The 23,233-nt window shown below is 36.0% G+C and overlaps 1 protein-coding gene across 2 annotated transcripts in view; it reads right to left on the reverse strand.

Annotated features, from left to right (window-relative positions):
* LOC306873648 (cilia- and flagella-associated protein 58-like) overlaps positions 1-23,233 on the reverse strand; it is a 113,082-nt gene that overhangs the window by 12,850 nt on the left and 76,999 nt on the right. Inside the window, exons 16-18 of one of the 2 annotated variants that reach the window (XR_013784515.1) lie at positions 16,988-17,085; positions 15,360-15,479; positions 11,666-11,799 (exon numbers count right to left, since the gene is read on the reverse strand). Coding sequence is in view for 1 of the 2 variants with exons in the window: in XM_079423091.1 (XP_079279217.1) it covers positions 11,666-11,799; positions 15,360-15,479 (254 nt within the window). In the remaining variant the exon portion in view is untranslated. The remainder of the gene's footprint in view (positions 1-11,665; positions 11,800-15,359; positions 15,480-16,987; positions 17,086-23,233) is intronic. The other variant, XM_079423091.1, reaches the window with a different exon arrangement.

Raw genomic sequence — 23,233 nt, forward strand, 5'->3', positions numbered from 1 at the left:
TTGTACTTTTGATTACTGTAGCGCCACTGTCAAGCTGATTAGGGTGAGCCTTAGTGACGTTGTAGACGGTTTAAGTACTATCCTCCAAGTTTCAAGTCTCTACGACTTACACTTTGGTCTGCCCGATCAGTTTTAGGTGGAGATTGCTGATCCTTGGTGAGCTGAGCCATTATAACAATTACAATAGGGTTTTAGTACTACATGCTTTAACCCTAAAAAGTCCAGGGCCCGGTTGCACGAAAACCCTTAAGATAAGAAAACCCTTAATTATAAGGTTAAGGGTACCCTTAGTGAAACATGGGTTGCAAGAAAAAAACCTAAGGGCTTACTTAAGCAATTAAGGGAAATACTTAAGTGACAGCCTTAACTTCCCTTAAGTGTTCCCTTAAGTTCTGTTATGCGTTGCTACAAAGTCCTTAGTAACCGTTTCACCTTAAAAAATTAAGGGACCAAAATAGCTCCCTTAAGTCATCTTTTACTCTAGCACGATGGCTGATTTCATGTTCATAGAAGAGGAGCAAGTACATAGGCGCATTTTTAATGATCGAAATAATCCATTGGAGACTATGAATGATGTGCAGTTATTGAGAGAATATAGGTTTGATCGTCAGTCAATCCTTCATCTCACCGCAACGCTTGAGCCTGACCTTGAACACCAAACCCGACGAAGTCGTGCACTCCCAGCACTGCTTCAAGTTTTGATTGCTTTAAGGTTTTTCGCTTGCGGTACTTTTCAGTCTGTCATTGGCGACGTTTTCAGAGTACACAAATCCACTGTCTGCAGAGCTGTCCATCGAGTGGCCTTAGCCCTGTGTCGCCGAATTGACACATATGTAAAATTTCCTTCCAGAGATGAGCAGGACGTATTAGCGGAGCGTTTTTTTGCAGTTGCTGGTTTCCCACGCGTTTGCGGAGTGATAGATGGAACACATTCACATCAGTGCGAATTCAAGCCCCCCACCTATATGAAGATCAATTTGTCAAAAAAATTATATTTTGTAAAAAAATAAAAAATATTTTATAGCTGTAGTTGTAAGGTTATTTTTGCGGTCCGTTATGTTTATAGTGCGATATGGAAGAGTAACTATGGCAACCGCAGCTCGCGTTGCCGTGCGCTGCCAGAAACTACAGTGAAACGCTTAATATAAACACTTAGGTAAGGGTGACGGTTAAGACGTTTGTTGCAACTCTCTTAAGGAAATCCCTTGCCTCAGGGATCTTTTCCCCTTCAGGGATACCCTTACTTAAGGGTTTTCATGCAACCGGGCCCAGATTTTAAGTCTACAGCAAGTGTGGTAAATTGAACTACAGCAGCATCCAAGAAATGAAAAGAAAAGATACAAACAGCCAGTATTTTTGTCTGTTTTGAATAAAAGGTGGCTGAACACAGCTCTGAATCATTCTGGCCCAATTTAACACCTGTTTACTTGTTTATATGGGTATATAAAAACAAGGTATACCACAGTGTTCCCATTGTCTCTGGTCTTTAATTACACTATGGCCCTCCATCAAATTACATCCATCTATTGTTTATTAAAAGCATGATTCATTTACTGGAGCAAATATATCAATCAGCATGTTTAGCAGCGCTGTAGTAACAATCTACGGGAAGTTTAAAAATCTGTGAATTAGGAATCAGGACATAACCATATTATATGGAATTATGCAGAAAGCAGTTACATTACGTGCCGAGTTTATTCAATACGTCCCCATGCCGGCAGAAATAATAAAGGGAAAGATATGATTATTTGCCTGTCTTTCAAATAGGCAGCTCACTCCATCTGGCTGATTATACGTCCCCTCTACCACAGTAATTCAATTATGATCTATAGTTCCACGTAGGCAGGGAAATAATGAGGGAAACAGAGAATAAAGTAAAGAGGGAGGGAAGAATAGCCGCTCTAGAGATTATAAATCAATAACAGACAGTGATTTGTGTGTGGCTGGAATGTGAAGGTTTCACATCTTTAGGAGTACGGCAGTGAATATTCCTCTCACACTTTTTTTGTTTTTCTTCTCATCAGCAAAATGATACAGTATCTTCCACCAAACGCATTTCTTTCTTCAAACAGCTCAACCGGTCTTCATGCCCTCTCCCTCACAATATTCTGTTAAATACTTAAGGATGATAGAAAGATAGGAACACTTAACATGTTAGCACATATTAATGTCTTTTCAAACCTACATTCAATGATGCAATCAACGATTAATAAAAGATCTAAAATAGCTTTCTAAATTTTCGTGCAACAAATAATACATCAAATGCACCTAGGGATGAGCATGCTGGTAATTTTAGTCCTCTACAAATAAATCAACAGAGTACTGGCATCCATTTGTGCTATTTAACATTTATGCTAAAAATAAATTAAAAAATCATTAACTTTAATTTAGAAGATGCACTTCTTTGGTCACAGCCAAAAAACCTGCTGCATTCATATTTTACTGCATCCACAAGAAAGCTTGTCAAGTTAAAAATAGTTTCACAAACAATAGCAATCAGACTACAAGGCACTGCCACTCATTATTTTACAACTCTGCACTATGCTGCTAGTAGCAAAGACATTATACTGCATTTTTAATCACACTCCAGTGTGTGTGTGTGTTTTGACTTAGCTGGTTCCTTTGCTAAGACAATAGAGATCTGCCATCACAGAACGCTATGATCCGGCTTGCAAAACTCTTCTAAAAGAAGCAACCTCTTCTATATCAAGGACGTGTCCCATTCAGCGGGAAGAGGTCAGAACAAGACCTCTCATACCTGAGAGCAATTACACAGCTCTCCACGAAGCAGAGATCTTCAATCCAGCAGACATCACAATGAGAGTCTATTCAGGAGGCGTTTTGATGTAGGTTATGGTTTTTCAGTACATTCAAACTTCACATAATCCAACGCTGGTGCCAGTTTAATGTAGCATTGAGAGTGTTTATGTGTTTTGTGTGAGCAATCAAACTTCCAACTTATTTTTTCTTCTCTACTAATTTCATGTCTCTGTGTATCGATGTAAGCAAATCTCCCTTTACAGATGAAATATCTGAAACTGATCCCACTTTAAATGAAGTTCACAGAGACGTCAAACAAATCTCTAAAGTCCAGGCAAACAGCCAAACAAATGATTCCTTTTTTAACATCATTGGGCGCGTTTCCATCTATCAACCGAATACTAATGTAATCAATGTCAATGTCAGCTAGACATTGAAAGCTGCCGTCTGTGGAATGTAATCTCTCCACAGTGCTCAACAGAGGATAATTTGCATTATGTTTTGGCGCAAAAACACTGACTTAACTGGAGGTTGCTCTAGACAGACCAAGAACCATCTCGCCATCTTTCACTTAATCTCACTCCACTTTTTTTTTCTCTACGTCTATCCCATGAGACCATGATCTTTATTGTAATGGCCTAAAAGTGGCTACAACCACACCCATGACTCAGCGAATCGCTAGAGCAGATTGGAGTAGACTACTCCTTAACCACAAGACTTGGCTAAATACCAAGATTCCCTCCATAATTAAAGTGCAAGATGCTGCTTTTCAATCTGAAGACAGTGATCGCAGTACGGTTAAATACAGTGCGTCTCATCCTAATGTCAAAGGAGGATGGACTCCTCCAGCTGAGCCTGGTTCCTCTCAAGGTTTTTCCGTCCATTACCTAAACATGTTATGGTTTTTGATTCCCTTATCACAGTTGCAACAGTCACTGAGGTCTTTGAGACGTTAAGGCATGTTTGTTTTTCCTTTGAAACAACATGGATTGTGAAGATGTTGTATACAAATACGCATGAACTGACCTGACCTTAATGCTAGCTTAAAAAGACCAAAAAGTCCAAATAAGCCTCCCAAAAACATTTTTTTCTCTTTTCTTCAGCATTATCACTGTTTGATTATTTTTAATGACATCATAGACAGCAGGTCTAATGGGCAGATCTATTTTAACACTCCAAATGCTTTGTCCTGTCCTTAAGACATAACTCTGTAATTTTGCAGCATACAAGCAATTTGAGATGCAAATGCATTTCACTGCTCAAGCAGAGTTACACATAGCAGCATACTGTAACGAACACACACAAAGAATGTATTCCAAATGGAGTGAATGATGCCTTCAGAGCATTTGGAAGGTAAAACACTGTATGCCCGATCTCACGGCAATTCGTACATATTTTACGAGGTGTCTAATTCGTAGGAATTCGTACGACCTCACTTGTACAAATTCACACGATTTTTGCTAAATCGTACGTGTTTTACGAGTTGCGCAATTCGTATGAATTTGTACGAATGACCTACACCTAACCCCGCCCCTAAACCTAAATATCAATGGAGTCTAGACAAATCGTACAAAATCGTACGAGTGAGGTCATTCGGATTCTTACAAATTAGCCACCATGTAAAATACGTACGAATTGGTATTGATAGCGTTGGAAATATAGTGGGTGAAACTGCACATTGCCAAATAATAAACACATTTCTCATAGTGCATATCCTGTGCAATGAAGCTTGTGACTACCCATATATATTGCTTCACCCATGAAGCTTTATGCAAGTTTATATACTTATTTGATGTTGTGTGTGTAATTGGCAGCAAGCAGCATACAGATGTCTCTAGTGTATGGAAGTGGATCTCGAGGGCCAGATTTGAGAACCCCTGAATTAACTGAAAACGTTTTCTTTCACAATAATCATGTCAAGCTTTACTCTAACACATCTCACATATGTATGAATGATTGTTAAACAAAGAAGTGAAATATACACATTATATTTCACACATTATAACATGCAATTAACACATTAAAATATTAAGCTCATTTACACATTAAAAGTGCTATAACAGCATTGTTGGGTGGCATTATTTCGAGAACCACCACTCTAAGAGAACCACTCTAAATATACAGTGAGATTTTTATATAACAAAAAACAATGCACCTGCTGACAGCTTAATTAATCACAATTAATTGTGATTAGACTCCAAGGGGGAGTCTAAATAGCTGTAGCATATTCTTGTGTCCACATCTTGTGAAATCAATGTGAATTCCAACAAAGTCAAAAGTGGAGTAAACAAAAACAACTTGCATATTGGAAACTGACAAAACTGTGGCAGCTGTGAGTCTTACAAGTAAGGAATTCCTATTTAAAACCTCCGACTCTGTTCTCAACCAAACCTCCACAAGTTATTTCCAGTCAGTAAGCGCTCACTCAACTATGAGCCAAGAAGTTATTCCTGAAGGGCTGTACTTTCAAATTTGCTTATATGCACGCTGAGTGTTTCTGCACCTTGTCACGCTTTATCAACTCTCATTACTGCCTCTTGTTTGCATCACACCTCATAAACATGGCTACTGATGCCGCCCGTCTCACTCGCTACCCAGAATGCAATAATCCACATCTCCTCATTTGCATGCAATTTATTGTGAACTTGTCAGCGTCGTGGTTGCCTCCTGTCTATTCTCTCATTTCAAATGAAGGCATCAAGACACCATCATTCATCGCACGTCATCTGAAACAGAGAATTTACAAGCCGAGCCAGCTGTGATTACATTTCTCTTGGTTCCGTTCAGCAAGCAAGAAAAAAAAGTCAGAAAATGGATGATCAGAAAGTTTAAGATGTTTCAAGTGATTTGTTTGTTTTGCAGTGGTTAGCGAAATATTGATGGCTTGCGATAAAATGCTGTCTAGGGACACAGAGCCGTTAATTGACACCACAAGTTTATTTCTTCAAGTCAATTTCGGCACATGTAACAAACTGCTGTGCTCTGATTTAAAAGAAATCTTTGAGTAATATTACTTCACTGTCCCAAAACCCCAAAATAAAAAACCAAAAAACTTCATATAACATTTAGGACATCAAGCAATGGCATTAAAATATTCCTAACTGCTATTGAATTCTTGGTTTTGCCGTTCTGACATTTCATTTAAACGGCCTACGTTTCTTTGTAAGAGAGAAGGGAAAAGCAAGGTCTATTTCGATGTGTGGTTTGTTAGGCCTTATTCAATCAATAGATTGAAAAAAAATGCTTGGAGCTTATTACGTGTTTTCCCTAGGAGACAAGAAGGAAGCAAACAGTGTTTATTTGCTTTGCTCTCAATGTGTTCTTAACGGTTCTATAAATGTAGTACAAAAAATAAAATTTGTGTGGTGTGTGTGGTGCTGTGGTTCAATACAGAAATTTCTTAGAAATGAAGGCTTTGCCACCCACTCCCCTTCTGAAAATTATTTTGTGGTATTGCAATATTTAATTTGGACTTAAATGTCCAACCTTATGAGCTCTTTAGCAATGCTAAAACGGAGATTTGTGGTCTGATCTGGAAAAAGAAAATAAAAATGCATAAAAGTGTACACTGAAATAGTGGAACTAAACAGCAAATTGAATCCAAAAAGTAAAACCCATTACTCTTTGATGAACTTCTACTCATCTACTTATTTCTTAAAAAGCAAAATGATCTGCACTGCTTTTGCTGAATGGTAAGATACTAGCGGTGTTATCCAGTAACACCAGAAAAAAATGGCATTCATATCGGTGGGCGTCTAGCTTACTCTTGACACGGCACCAGCTTGCCAAGCCTTCATGTTTACAAGTAGGTAGCACTTTTTGCATGAAGCCAAGGTGTATGAAAAAAATAAAACACCACCATTGTGTGGTTAAAGCAGTTAATCCAAATGTCCTGAGCGAACCAATATGTCTTCCGGAGTTTTGGAGCAGATGGAGCCAGTTACCACACCTCAGTGGAGCTGAACCATGCAAGCAGAGAGAACAGAAAGGGTTGGTCGAGATTAAGTTTTAAATGGTCTGTGAGCACATCTGAAAAGCGAAGGAGAGAAAATGAAAAAAAAAGAGGAAGACAAAAGAAATTTAATGGAAAACAATAGCATGAAGCATAAAAGCCTTTAAGTGAAAGATGGAGAATAAAACCCAACAGGACAGGAAAGAATACAGAAGAGTAAACACACTTGAACCTATCAAAACAAAAACACAGTGGCTTTAGTTTCTGCTCAGTGCTGACAGAATATTTGATAGCGGGGAAAAAGGCGGGGGCAACTATTTTTAATCTAAAATTAATTAGGAGAATTTCATTTGGTCTTGAAAGCAACCATACAATCATTAACATTAGGAGCAAAATTACACAGCGCCAAGCTTTTGATCAGCAAGAGACTGCTATTAGGAACAAAGGGAGTGTGAGTGTTCATTTACTTTATAATGCCATTGTCGATTCTTTGAAATGCCATTCACAACATATGCACTGGATTTTAAACCTTTTACATTCCCCAAACTCCCCAAAAGCTAAACATATAAATGTGTAAATGCATAATTCAAAGTAGATTGTTCCAATGCAACACCACTGATGCCATTATAGCAGTGAACTTTACCCCATTACATTTACACATACACTATCTGCTATAGACAGTCCGGTCCAAAAGTCAGAAAAAAATCTAAAAGACGTTATGATGCCAAATGTCATAAATAAATAAATAAATATACATATAGACAGACAGATGGATGGCTGGATAAATAAATAAATATTCAAGATTTTCTATGGCAAAACGAGGACATATTGGACATATTGTAAGAAATTCATGTAAAGTTTTCAGTTAAACTATTTTTATGCTAACAATATTATTTACAAAGGGGAAATAAATGTGTTAAATTAGAAAAATAATTTTCGCTATCAGTCTCGGGTTTTCGAACCTAACTGTATTAGACTTAATAGCAATTAATAATGGTCAGTTACATTTACACACGAAGGTCCTGCATTATTTATTCAACCTTTTAACCATCAAAATCCATCCATCCACTCATTTTGACCCATCTAAATCTATTCATTGATGTTGCTTTAATTGCTGCTTTAAGCCATGAAAGATTTTCTGCCCATTACGAATGTAGACGGGCTGCAACATGCGCTAACCAGAAAGGTTCAAACAAGCTAAGCAAGCATATATCTGCTCCCTTGATGCTGTGTGTGTGTTCCTCTCATCTCCTGCCTTATCTCAGGAAATACGACAATCTCTGTTTCATCCAATATACTGAAAATGTAAAATTCATAGCATGCAGCATTCAGTGTTACCAAACCACTTATTATTCAATATAAATAATTTAATATAAACATTGTTTTCTCCCAATATTTTAACGCAACTGATACTGTTTGTAAATGGTCAGAAAAGCTAATTATAACTTCCATACTAGCAGGACATTTATATTGGATGTTGCACTGCTGAGGAAAATGAAATTTAATTGTACAACGGAGCCCTGCACATGAAATGAAACTTCATTTGTTCCTACGACTTATTAATTTGTGGCCACATTTTATTTATGCATTCCCTTGTTAAATTTAGATTAAGGAACAAATTACTACAACATGGCCACAATAAAAACAAAAAGGCCACAATCACTCCATAACACCGATAGCATTGTGCTGTGAATACTGTTTGTAAAAACAAACAGTTTAATTTAGCCAGGATTCAGTTAGATATCAAGGTGTTAGTGTTTCATAACAGAGCTGTTTCGATGTACAATAGCTGTTTTGTCTCAAACAGTCTGTGAATCGCTTAGTGCTCTCCTTAAATATCTCTGTCCTTCAGCTAAATGCCTTCATCCCTCTGCTGGTGTGAGGAAAACAAGACCTTCTCCATTACTTATGAACGACTTGTTTTACTTGGTGTGAAAACACTGGTGTGGGATTTGTGTAGAATTAAGTCATTGGTCTGAGCTCACGAGATGTCAGAGGGGGAAAAAGGAAATCAATATGCTGCCCATCAGCAAGGCTTAAGTGCAATGTTTAAACGTGCAGCCAGGAGAATTCAAAACAGAGAAGGAAGTGATGTCTGTGCTTGGACTAGACAAAGAGTTTAAAGCTGTATATGTAAAAAAAACTAGACAAAGCTATGAGATTTTTGCAGCATTGTCTACTTAGTAAATACTGTTAGACGGTTTTATGAGAAAACAGTTGCAAGGACATTATATTAACTATAAGGCACAATTGGTAAAATGGACAAGGTAATCACATTTCATTACCTTATGAATGTTATATCTGATAAATATGCAAACAGTTCACCGGGATAGGACAGCGGGAGACTCCAGCAATATGAACCTAATCTCAAGGCACATTAATTCATCAGCATTTCACAATGTTTATAAAGCCAACAAGGTATCAGGTTTATTTTATATCTAAAAACACATTTAAAGCTCATATTGATTGTGTCTTCTGTTTAGATCTTCAAGCCCTGCTGAAAAACTGGTTTAACCCAGGCTATGATGGTTTGCTCGTTTAGCCTTAGAAACCAGCTTCTTGGCCTTCTAAGACCAGCAAACCATCATAGCCTGGGTTAAACCAGTTTTCTTTTAACACTAACAATAAGGTTCATTTTAATTTTATTATTCGTTTTCTTTAAAAAAAGAAGTGAGAAAGTACAAGTTTACAGAAACATAAACATTTGTGCGTTTTAGAACATTTGTACTTTTTAGAATATTACTTACATTATTGCTGAGGTCCATATATTATTGTTTTTTTTTGCGATGGTAAAATAAATATTCAGCAAAGACACATTAAATTGATCAAAACTTGACAGTAAAATCAATTATACTATTACAAAAGAGTTTATATTTTAAATAAATTATCAAAAAAGTACCACAGTTTTTATAAAAATATTAAGCAGCAACTGTTTTCAACGTTAATAATATTAAGAATTGCTGTTTGAGCACCAAATCAGGATATTATCGTGATTTCTGAAGGATCCTGTGACACTGAAGAATGGAAGCTGAAAATTAACCTTTGCCATTACAGGAATAAATTACATTTTAAAATATGTTAAAATAGAAATCAGTTATTTGAAATTGTAATAATATTTCGCTATTTTTACTGGGTTTTTGATTTAAAAAATGCAGCCAGGGTGAGCAAAAAAGAGTTCTTTCAACCCCAAACTTTTTCAACGTTAGTATACGTATTTCTACTTCATTACTTTGATTAATAGACAGATCAAACACACTGAATAAATCTACCGTGAGGACTGATGGAACTTTTATCTGAGAAAAGTAAATAATTAACTCACCTATATATCTCAATTAGAAATCAAGCCATTCTCTGAGATACAGTTATGAAATTGTAGATCAGCAGAGATGATGGATGCTATTAATTTCACTCTTATTAAGACACCACACAAAGGCAACCAGGCATTTTCCTTAGATTCCTATTGGTCAACCATGAAGTCTGAAACATGTCCAGTTAAAACAGTGGGACATTCCGTGATGTGACAGGAAGTAGAGCAGTGTTGCTTCTATACCAGGCAGCAGAGACCGGCCAATCAGATCCATGCAATCTGTGTCTGTTACCATAGACGTGCCAACCTCTAACTGAAGAAAGCCTTGTCCAATTCTGTTTTGTAAGCAGAGAGAATCTCAAAAAAAGAAACATCCAAATTTCCAGCCCTTCAACCACAAAAAAAGCCCACCTATTTGTCATATCGGTTTAATAAGCTTAAGGTACTTTACATTTTATTTTAATTTTTTTCATATTTGAGGCAGAAACATGCATTGTATAGGCCTTATTCGAGAAACACCTGCAGAACTAATTAGTAAAAACAGTCTTACATAAATTGTCCCATTTAATTCAACAAGTCATTTACGTAAGAATGGATTTACACACAAATTTGCTCTGCTCATGCTTCAGAAATAAGGCCCAATGTGTGTGTTCTAAAAGGATGTGTGTGTGTGGGACAGAAAGAGTGGCTGGTGTGAGAAGTGTGTATATGGGTAACAGTCGTGTTTAGTAGATTGCATACAAATCAATCGTCAGCCCCCCTAAAACAACATTCTCTCCCAAGCAATTGCATTACAAAATAAGACTCCCCAGGTTGAACAACATACATGCTTCCAAAATACCACACGATTAGTCATAATTTCATTAGATCGAAGGCCAATAGCAGTGAAACTTGGCAGGGTCCTACTAATCAGCGAGTAAAAGAGAGCGATTTTGCATCACTCTGTAATTTTCAGTGTCACGATTTGCTCCCAAGAACACAGAGACGAAATGAGAGAAATCTTTCCAATTCACTGGCTCATTGATTTCTCTCCAACTCCAAATGCCTTTATCCTTTCTCACCGTTATCTGAGGTATCATTTTCGGCCGTGTCAGAGGGTGCCGTTCTTGTCTGCTTGTTGGCAATATCGAAGGTCATTTGCTGTCAGGACCATGAAATATACGGATACACAGACACCACACACATACAAACACTGTAAGTGCTTTCTGCTGGTCTGATTTATACTGTGGGTATAACGTTACATTTTATGCTGATCTGGGATTAACGTCTTCCACCTGAACCCACATGCACACACACACACTCAAATACTGGCACACGGTTGTTTTTAAACGCTTATGAAAATTCTGTCATCATTTACTCAGCCTCATTAATGGTGACTGATGATTTAAAGCTTTTTAAAAGCATGAAAAAGCACCACAAGCATCATAAACGTGGTCTATACAACTTTAGAACTTTATGAGCTTTATGAGCCATTTAGACTGCTTTTATGATAGTTTTATTGTGCTTTTGCATCCTTTTTTGAGCTTGAATGCTTCAGTCCACATTTACTGTAAATTGAAAAAGTTGTCTTTTTGTATTCCACAGAAGAAAGTCATACAGGTTTAGAAGGACAATGTCATTTGTGGGTTTAAACCTTCCTTTCTCACCTGTGCTCCTGGTCTTTCCGTTTCTGTGCGAGGTATTTTTTCTTGACTTCTTGGAGTTCATGGGCCAGACGTTCGATCTCATACTTGTAGTCTTCTGATTGGGACTCATGCATGTTGAGCTCTGCTGTTAGGACCTGTGCAAGAAAACCGTTCAAATATTGTGACTTTACATGTGAATTCTATATTTATGCACTTGGTTGCTTCAAACTTGCTTGGCAACCATAACCGGGTCAAGTGCACAAAATGGTACAGTACATCTCATAATTTGAAAAATTTGTAGGCAAATATGGTTATTTAAAAAAAAAAAAAAAAAAAATTTTATGAAAAAAAAGATATATAATAATAATAATAAATATATATATATATATATATATATATATATATATATATATATATATTTTTTTTTTTTTTTTTTTTTAATTTGCAGACTAATTGTTTAGTGATTAACAACAGTGATTATGTCTGTACTTTTTAATTAATTTCATTGGAATCTTTTTCATGTTATTATATACTGAACATTAATGTTTTTAATTATGAAAGCAATACATTCTTACAATGATTTCAGCATGATTAAGCGCTCCACATAATCACAGTAAAACACTGTAACTCACAGCTTCAAGCAGTTTATTGCTTTTATATCCACTGCTTTGGTGCTTCCAGTTATGTTGCAAACCATCTAAATATTGCAAAGCGTTTAAGAGCCCATTTGTCAATTACTTTGAAATGTTTCCTAAAGCTGCGCTCACCCTTCAGTAGGCACCTCTTTGCTATAAATGTGTCCTAGTTGTACAGTTGTGATCTATCACTGATGAGGTGTTCGGCTTAACACGGTCACCTCATCTCTCCCTCCGAGCAAGGAACGGAGTGATTTCCTCTGCGGCATCTCATTGATCTCCGTCAATCTTTGCACATATCAGTCAAGCTCTAATTGTCATTCATCCAATGTGCTCCAAAACCACCCACATAGTGCAGGTGACCCAACAGCCCAGAGCTCAGTAATCAAAGGAACAGAGCGAAGAGAGATGCTAAAGAGAAGAAGGAAGATGGACAGAAAGAGAGAGGAAGTAATAAATGAAGAAATCTCGGATGTGCTCTGCTGCAGAGCTGGCTTTGGATTGGATGATTTGTGAAGGGTGTTGCACACGACAGGCATTCAAAACGTTTCTGCTCATTGAAAGTTTTTTTTTTTTATTTAAATGTGCTGAACTGGACAACTAGTTGTTAATGATGTATCGGTGTCTTCGTCTGTATGTGAGATGCAAGAAAATAACAGTGAAAGAAGTCTTAACTTAGCACGGGGCTAGCTGCGTTCATGAGCCCTGCAGTAAAGTGTCAGTGTTGCCAGATCTTCACAGACAAAAAACACTAAAACACCCAAATATTTATTAACATTTTGTTTTATAACACCAAAAAACATCTCATATCCACAACAGATCACTTTATTAACTTCATAAAGTGCCTATCTTTATGAGATAAGACCAAACAACATGCCTAAAAGCGCTTGTAAATATGAGGACATGGCAACACTGCAAGACAGAGCTCTCTAAAGCAGCCTCCCGGGCATAAACACAACGCTGCACGTCTATCAGCGGTAGTTTAGTTAAAATCGACGAACAAAAAGAGTCTTTAGTCACAAAAATGGCACATAACAAACGGCTAAACTTTTACTCACTCCCGCAAGATGACAGAATGTTGCTATGGTTACAAATGGTTAGTGAGTGATGTTCCGTACACACATGGAATGATCATTTACGGGACTCACTCCCGCATTTAAATGTGGTTGTCACTCCTGAAACTTGTAGTGTGTGCGTGGCCGATAAGTCAATTCCATATCAATATTATAATTAAAATAATTTAAAAAATTAAATAATAATAATAATTTAATGAAATTAAAAGAAATCTTCAATAAATCAATTCCAAATCAGTATTATTTGGCAGAATAATTGTTTAGCTATAAACAATCATAATTATTTTTGGTACTTTTGAATTACTTTTATTTGCATTTTTTTATTTGATTATTTATTGAACATGATAATAATTATTGGACAATTTGGGAAAGATATTGCATATATATTACGGCAGTCTGTTTTTTGTTTTTTTTAGAAAACAAAACAATATAATTTAAATACATTTATTCCAAATCAATATTTCTTGGCAAACTAGTTGTTAAATTTTTTTATGAATTTTATAGCATTTTTTTAAATGTTATTGTTTATTTCATATTGAGAAATTGCTTTCATATTGAGTATTGCTCAAACATTCAAAATGTTTCTGTTCATTGAAAGATTTTTTTTTTTAAATAATACAAAACTATAATAATAATAATAACAACAACTTAAAAAAATTAATCAATTCCAAGTCTGCCACAAATTATCATTTTATCTTTTTTTATTTTTATTTTATTTTATTTTTTCATTTATTTATTTTTGTTTTATTTATTTATTTATTTATTTATTTATTTATTTTTACTATTTTTCCAATGGAATCTGCAACTACTGAAACATGTTTGTTGGAAATTCAGATGCAGGTGGTGAATTGGGCCAAAATTTGCATTGTTTAATCAACTTTCAAGCAAAAACTGTACTTTTGGCACAGTTTTAAATGAACAAAATACTTCATCTGTTGTGAAGTTTTCATACAGTGTATAATAATATTCAGACTACTGGGTATTTTACAAAGACCAAACTCTGGAAACATCTTCCAAACAAGCATGGAGAGTCAAAAGACCGGTGTTAATTAATGTTAATTTCCTAAAGGGGGCTGGAGCGGGAGGACATGCTTCAATCAAAACAAAGAATGGGATGATTTTTCTGTTTGGCTCATTAGTAAGGCTTCTGTTCTAATGATAATTACGCTGAGCTTTGTTTATTTAAAGCTTTGCTAGTGATGCCTGCGGTGCGTAACTCATTTTAAGCTTGGCAATAAATTATCAGAAAGCCCAGCCCCCCTATGCCTACCTTCGGGCCATTATTTTTTAAGTTCAAGGGCGCCTGAGATTTTTATACTCCACACTGCAGATATTCTAATAGATCAGCTCTGAATTTCTGCCGAGCTAAGGACTTTGGAGTCTTTAAAGTTTGTTACATCCATTTTTGTAAAGAATGGCGAATGTAACAAAGCACTTTCTGCTGTCCTGACTGCAGATGATGGTATGACTGGTTTTCAGATCCCAATGTTAGCCATCAAAAAACGCAGCTCAAAGATCAACGTATATCAATGCCATATGGACATTATAAGGTCACTGAAGGCTCAGCTGAGACTCATAACTTTTTAACTGCTCCCTATTTAATAGGACAGGACGAGGCAGCTTAAACCGAACCGACTCATTAAAAATTACATTAGTGGTCGCTGTCTCCAGATGGACCTGAACTCTTAATTAAGTGGTGAAGTAACTAATTATTCATTTGTGTGATGGTGAGAGGGGATGAAAATGATGGGAGAGGCCTGAGAGGAGGAATGATTTATGTGAGAAAAGGATGCGGGATCCGGCTGACATATCGCAGAAAGAAAAAAAAAAACTTATTGTACTAAATAATTTAATAAAAAATGTTACTTAAAATATAAATTATTTTACAATACATTCTTTATTTTGTAATACTACTTTTTTTATTATTTATTTGCTTTCTTTCAGAAGAGAAGAGGAGAGGAGAGGAGAGGAGAGGAGAGGAGAGGAGAGGAGAGGAGAGGACCGGACCTTCAGTTGTTTGGTCTTCTCCCGGAGTGTTTGTTGATAAACCTGTAGTTTTTCCACTGCTTCCGGACCAGGCTGCCGACCAAGGATGTGTTTCAGCTCGATGTAAAGTTTCTCTTTCTCCTGCAACACAAAGTAAAGCAAAATCAAACTAATTTTAAACTTGAAGTATCATAAAGTAACAAAGTAAATTTAATTACATTTTTAATACAATTTTCATGTAATTTTTAATAATAACGCACCAAATTTAATTTGATTTAATTGCAAACATGAAGAATCATAAAGTACCTAATTTATTAAATTTTTAATTAAATTTAATTTTGTAATAAAATTTGAATGTAGTTTATATATATTTTTAAACAAAGTATTGTAAAGCACCTAATTTAATTTAATTTAATTTTCATTAAATTAATTACATTTTTAATACAATGTTATTTAATGGTTTAATTTAACCAAATAAAAATCATAATTTAATGTAACTTTTAATTACATTTTTAATAACATTTTATGTAATTTTGTATTTAATTTTAAACATGAAAATCATAAAGCACCATTTTTAATTTATTTTTAAATTTCAGGTAAATGTAATTTTTTTTTAAATGTAAATTAAATTTGTTAACGACTGTTTATTATGTTTTATTTTGTGGAACGGTAGTACAAAAAAAAGCAGCTGTACAAATTTAAAACCCACCCCAACCCATCCCATCCCTTGGTAGAATCAAAAAATAAATAAATAATAAAGACATTAATTAATATTAATAGATAAACAAATAACAATAAAATATTTTTACAAAGATTTTAGAAAATAAATGTAATTTAATTTTAAATATGAAGTATCGTAAAACACCAAATTGAATTTAAGCAAATTTTATGTCATTTTTAATCTAATTTACTAATTTAAATTAAACAAATAAAAAATGTAATATCAATGTAACTTTTAATTTAATATGTGACCCTGGGCCACAAAACCAGTCATAAGGGTAAATGTTCGAAATTGAGATTTATACACCATCTGAAAGCTGAATAAATGAGCTTTCCATTTGTTAGGATAGGACAATATTTGGAATCTGAGGGTGCAAAAAAATCTAAATACTGAGAAAATCGCCTTTAAATTTGTCCAAATTAAGTTCTTAGCAATGCATATTACTAATCAAAATATATTTACAGTTTTATTTACAAATTTACAAAATATCTTCATGGAACATGATCTTTACTTAATGTCCTAATGATTTTTGCCATAAAAGAAAAATCAATAATTTTGACCCACACAGTGTATTTTTGGCTATTGCGACTTAAGAAAAACTTAAGGTTTTGTGGTCCAGGTTCACATATATAATTTAATTTAATTTAAAACAAATAGTACATAACATTAACATTTTCACTATTGTTATTTTATTTTATACAAAGTGAAAAATCCCAGTGCTGTTATTCTAAGGGTGTATTCACACCAGGAAAGTCTGCTAGTTCACTTGCTTTGGTCCGGACCTAATACAATGTTGATTTTTTATTTATTTATTTATTTTTTGGTGCGGTTCGCTTTCACACTGCCCTGTGTGTGAACCAGAAGCTGTAAACAAAACCCCACGTGTGCTTAAGGTCATTCATTCATTGGTTCATCCATTCAACCGTACCAGAGTTAGTTTTTGAAGCGGACCGAGAGACCATCTCTTCAGCTGGGTCTCGGTGCGGTTGTTTGGTGCGCACCCGAGTGCGATTGCTGTATTCACACCTGCCAAAAGATCCGCACCAAGAGAGGAAACGAACTTGAGTTCGATTCAATCAAACCAAACAAGACAGGTGTGAATACACCCTAAATATCTTCAAACGAAATTGAGGAACATAACTAACTCTACAATAAATCATATCCTATAAAACCCTATGAAAATTCTCTGAGATGTTCAAAATTTGTCACTCTTTTTCCCCTGGAAAGCTTTCAAAAGAGATATGTGTTAGTTCATTGATAGTTCAGAGCATGAGATCTCTTTTAACGTCAGTCGTACAATTTTAAGCAATGATGCTATTTTTCAGTGTCACATCACAGAAAAAAAAGCTACAGCTAGATTCAGGGGACTGACAGCTAATTCATTTTGTAAGCTGGTGTTAATTATCCAAGTGTGTGGAGAGAAGAAAAATGGATAACTAACACTCCATCGCAGCACTGACCATGTAATGACACACACACACACATATATATGGATCATCAATGTTGCTAATTAGAGAGGGAGTACTGACCAGTTTAAACTCATCAATGCTAATAAATGCAGACTGTCTGGTGTCTAAAAGGATCACTAATATAAAGGCTCTGAATTTTCAATGGAATATAAATGATGTGCCACAGGAGAAATCATGAATTCAGGGGGTTTAGGACGACTGAAAGAAGATCGTTCATGATCAAAAGGACCAGCATTCAAAATCAGAAGACACACTCATGGCCTCAACAACCACAAAACAGTTCTTTGTCTCAAACACATTACTGCACACACACATAAACACACACGCACGTTATAGATTTACCGCAAAGCTGAAAGCTTTACACATTTTTTCCTCTGAAGCTCCCAGGATTTTTCTCAAGATATTTTCTGTCCTTTTTCTTTTTGCCGTTTCTTCACAGCCATGGTGGCCGTCTCTTCATAATTTCATCAATAGTGAAGTGTGTGTGTGATAGAGAGCGAGTCAGTCGATGAATGATTTATGACTGAGAGGCGTCTGGATTTTAATACACTGATTTTTATAGGATCACAACAAGGCCAAGATCAAACCCAGTCTCAGACTCTACCTTTCACCAACTCTGTGTCTCGCGCAAACGTCTGCACTCATGGAGCGTTATCAAAGAATACATGACTTCAGCATCCGAAAACATTTCCATGGCCCAACGTGGGCTGAGCTTTGATAATGCTAATGCAGTTGCATGTGTCCTCGACGGAGACCCCGCAACCTGTCTGTTTACCTCAGTCTCCAGCTTTGTTCTGTTGGTCTGTCTTACTCTATTTATCATGAATATAACACTAAGAATAATGTCAACATATATTTTGGAGCCTTAGGATTTCTCAGAGGAAAGGATTTATTACTCTGAGGTTAGTCTTTTGTGGCTCCTTTTAAGCGCTATCAAATTATTTTTCTCAGACGGTCGATCGCAGAGCTTGCCATCTGGGCACATCTGAGTACAGTTTGTGGCACGACTGAGATTTCTTCTGAAATTCTACAAGTGACACGTTCAATTATTAGCATCAGTTTTCAACGGTGATAAAAAGAAAAAGAAAAAACAATGTTTCTTGAGTACTACTTAGAATAATCACATTAAACAGCAAATTAAAATACTTTATAAAGATCACGTCACTAAAGACTGGAGTAACGGCAGCTAAAAAATCAGCTTGCCATAAAAATAAAAAAAAGATACATTTTTAAAATATATTAAAAAAGAAAACCTTTATTTTAAATTACAAAATTACTATTTGTACTGTACTTAAAAAATGCAGTCTTGTTGAGTATGAGAGACTTCTTTCAAAAGCATATTAAAAATCTTCTACATTTTTGAACAGTGTGGGAACTATGATGGGAAGACATAAAATACCTTTGTATTTTAATCTTTTTTTTTTTTTTTTTGCACAAGTTCCCCTGGAAGTATTTCATTCTCATGAACACATTATATAAAAATACTGCTTTATTTGGGAACTGCTTTCACAATATTTCTTTCACAAAAATTACAATATGAAAGTATAGCTTATGTCTAATTTCATTTCATTTTTACCTATAGCCTGAAATTCTTAGCTTTGCAACTAAAACATGAACTGGCACATGTAAAACATAGGTCAAATGATCTACTGTGAAACACAGGCAATGCTTCTCTCAGATGATAATAGTTATTAAAAATATCTTTTACCTACTGAATTAAAAAAGAGTGTCTATAAATACAATACTCTGATAATAATTCATCCTCCCTAAGGAAATGACAAATAATATCTGGCTTTTATCCAATGACCCCACCACAGGGCCCTTCAAATCCTCATCTCTCCATATTCTCACTCACTTTCTTTCTCTTTTACTCCATTTCCATCTCTCTCCCCCAAACTCATATTTAACAGCATGTCTTCTACAGTCATCCTCTTACGTAAGAAGTATTTTTACACATTGTTAACAAACAGGAAGTCACGTTGCTTAGGCTTCTGTGATTATTCAGTCTGACATATAGAGGAAATGAAGTCAGAATGAGGCTATGTGACGTGAAGAACACTTGAAGTAACTGGACTAGCTCTGCTGTCCCTGTTCAGCAAGATCGGTAGACAACAAGTGCGATTTAAAAGCAAACTGATGTTCTGTGTGTCAGTCCATTCAGAGATGAAGAAGACACGCTGTGACTGACAGTGACAATTTTCACACCCCCGCAACAGATTTCTCAGCCAAAGAATTCGGACGACAATTGCACGTCTACCGGCTTCCGACCTGTCTTACGATGGAGACATCCTCCCTTGACAGCTAAGATTTTGACAATCGCAATTACTTTATTTTGTTGGTCTTGCTGTCATGGCACAAGTTCTGTCACAAATGAGTGGAGAAAAGCCTTTGTGACTTCAAGCAGTGGGTCTCAATCAGTGGGTCACAGGTCTCATAAGGTCAACAACAGCACAAACAGAAAAAAACAATAGATGCAATCGGGGTGTCATGCACTCATGATTTTTGAGGGGGCACGTGGGGGGTCATGCATGTCATGTGACACACAGCAGCCACGATAGCACTGTATAGCTGATATAGACTTGTATTATTTTTATTTTTTTCCTTTATGGAAAGTCGAAGTAAATGCGTTTTGCACCTTTGTAGATTGTTATTTGATAAATAAATGGTGATGGCAAAGTAGACTATTAGTGTAATCTAATAACTACACATAAAACCCAGACTTTTTACTTAAGTACCAGATATGGGTGTCATGCCATAAAATGTTTTTAATACGACTAACTTTGTATTTAATGTGAATTTAATAACAATATAGTAAAATAATTATAACACTTATTTTACAGAGAGTAAAGAACATTTACATTATCAAGTGGATCGGTGCACACTCTAATGGCTAGTAATTGCCCACAATACATTGCACATTGGCGAAGGATTCGGTCCAGAACTACAAACATGAATAAAACGCGTTAGAAAACTACAAACGTGGCAGATGCGCGCGATCGACGGTTAGGTAGAGAGGTTTGCAAAAAGGCGTTTGAGTTACTAATAATCAACATTTAACTTGGTAAAAAAATACTTATTTATTGTTATCCATGTTATTATTTCATCTACAACAGCAATGTGAACTTTTAGAAACATCCATTTGGTCGTTAACTTTTAAAAGCATCATTATGCAGAAAATATGAGCAAGAGTTCTCTGCATGAATGACCCGTGACTGGCAGATCAACGAGCTATTCTTTTCTCTCCAATACGGTAGGAAGTTAAATGAAATGAAATGTGGAGGATGTTAACTGTGACAGGATGATTGACAGGACAGTTTACAGTGACAGGGTGTATGTAACAGATGCGACAGTTGTGTGTTAAAGACGCAGTTGTGTGACGTGTTAGTATGTCCCAAAGCTTGCCTACTCTTCTACTACACACTCAAAAGTGTGTACTTTTTCTTCACCAAAAGAGTACAAACTTTAAGGGTGTAGTATAAGTAGGCACATTGGGACGCAGCAAGAGATCTCGTTTGTGAACGTGTTGAATGAACATGTCGTTCATGAACGAAATAACTGAACTGGTACATCTCGTTCGTGAATGAAAAGAACCAGTTGTTGAACGATAAAGATGGCGAACAGAGCTCGTAGTTTGGCATATTTTCAGCAAAGAAAGAAATTTACACTTTACCGTTGTAATGAAAACTGACTTACTAGGTGTTTTAGACTTAGTTTTGTGGTGTATTTTGCACTTTGAACAATTCTCTCAAGATCTCTCTCATTCAGACTCATTCAGTAGTCAAGTAAATTGTTAAAAGTGACAAATATACCACAAAACTAAGTCTAAAACACCGTAACGTTAGTTGGCCAGTTTTCATTACAATGGTAAAGTGTAAATTTGCTGTAAATATGCCAAACTACACGCGCCGAGCTCTGTTTGCTCTGTTCATTATCGTTAAACAACTGGTTCATTCACAAACAATTGGATCTACTGAACGAATACACACATCACTGAACGAGTCGCGTTTTTGAGTCTAAACGAGAGAGAGATCTCGTTCGTGAACAAATTGAACGAACTGGTACATGTCGTTCCTGAATGAATGTCGCCGGTCATTTGAGTCAGTCTTGTTCAGCAATCAGCAGAAAGTGGATGCAAAGCGTACTGTGCACAGTTGCTCATAAATTCATATTTAACATACAGATCATAACTCCACAACACGTTAAACATAATCCCAGATTTATGAATGTGTAAGTCTGCCCAAACAATTAAAATGTTAATGCTTGCGCTTGGTCATCTGAACCACAATGAGTAGATTAGGCACAAATTATGAACTTTAATGAAGCCAAATCATTTTTTTTTTTTTTTTAGCAAGTATACGTTTGTTGACTCATACATAACACATAAGGCACTCTTTTTCGCCACCTGCTGGCGTATTTATATATACTATATTTTTATATATTAGCTGACCTCAAACTGCTGAACATTAGTATACTTCAATCTAATTTAAAAGAAAAAAGAATTGACACAATACCCATAAGTGCAATTGCTCTGTACTCATTACACCCCTAGGGCAACTGTCCCTGATTCTCAAAACAAAATCACCAAGAAGAAATGATTCAGAAACTGGCTCTAATTATTTTTAGGGATCACCACCAAATACCTGAAGATCTTGTCATGTCCATGGCGCTTAACATAGCTCATAGTAGTGTGCACTAAACAGGTTTGTGTGTGTAAGCAGCGAGAGAGTTAGGACTGGAGTATAGTGTTTGAAAGACAGGAAGTGTTCATGCATCAGAGCTTTGGAAATAAGAGGTCACAAGCTTTCTCTGAGTGCTGGATCTCCTGCGATACAATATCACCTTCCTTTCTCTTTTACCCAAATGAAAACTTCAACTCGGAAAACTCAATCTAACTCTACGGCACCCAATGCAAACCTTTCGCAGACCTTACTGTTACAGTGTTATATTACATTAACTGTATAGGGCTTAATAAACTCAGGCAAAACAGACCTTCCTGTCATACCTCAGTTGGTAATTTGGTGAGTCACTGGGCCATATCTTGCGGCCACCATGCATGAATAAATAGTTAACCGCTAATCGCCTCTCCAGATTTGCCAGCACGAATATTAACTGACATGATATGTTCTGTGCCTCTTTTATTATCGCACTGCCTCAAAGCAAATAATGCGACAATTAGAGTCTGTATCTGTGTGAAAAACAGCGCCTGCTCTTTGTTTGCCATAAAGTGCTGCATTGTGAATACTTCAAGATCTATTATGGGTAATGTATTCAAAATGAAGCCTGTCTCACATCGTTTCTGAATCACCACTGTCCTCCGTCTACAGAAGTGCAGCATTGTCTTGACTGCAATGGATTTTTGCTATTGTGTCCTAAACGGTGCTATATTGTACACGCTGTCACAATTCTCACTGCAAACAGCTACAAAACAATACAACAATGCCCTGCTGTCTAACAACTGTGGTGGGGCTGTTTTAAAAGGCATCAAAGGCAGCTCAAGACTCACACAGTGCTCAAGCCGATACACAGAGCCGAGCTGAGCGACTTCATAATTACACAATGAGTTATAGGGGTGTCGTAAGGCAGTCAGCTTTAACCTAATTAGCACTGCATCCCAATGTTCATCTGCAGTCCATCGGCATATTCATTGATTTTCAGACTGGAACTGAAGTTGTGAGAAATCACACAATGCTGGTTCATTTATGCAT

The sequence above is a fragment of the Barbus barbus genome, assembly GCF_936440315.1.
Source record: "Barbus barbus genome assembly, chromosome: 8".
Lineage (NCBI taxonomy): Eukaryota > Metazoa > Chordata > Actinopteri > Cypriniformes > Cyprinidae > Barbus > Barbus barbus.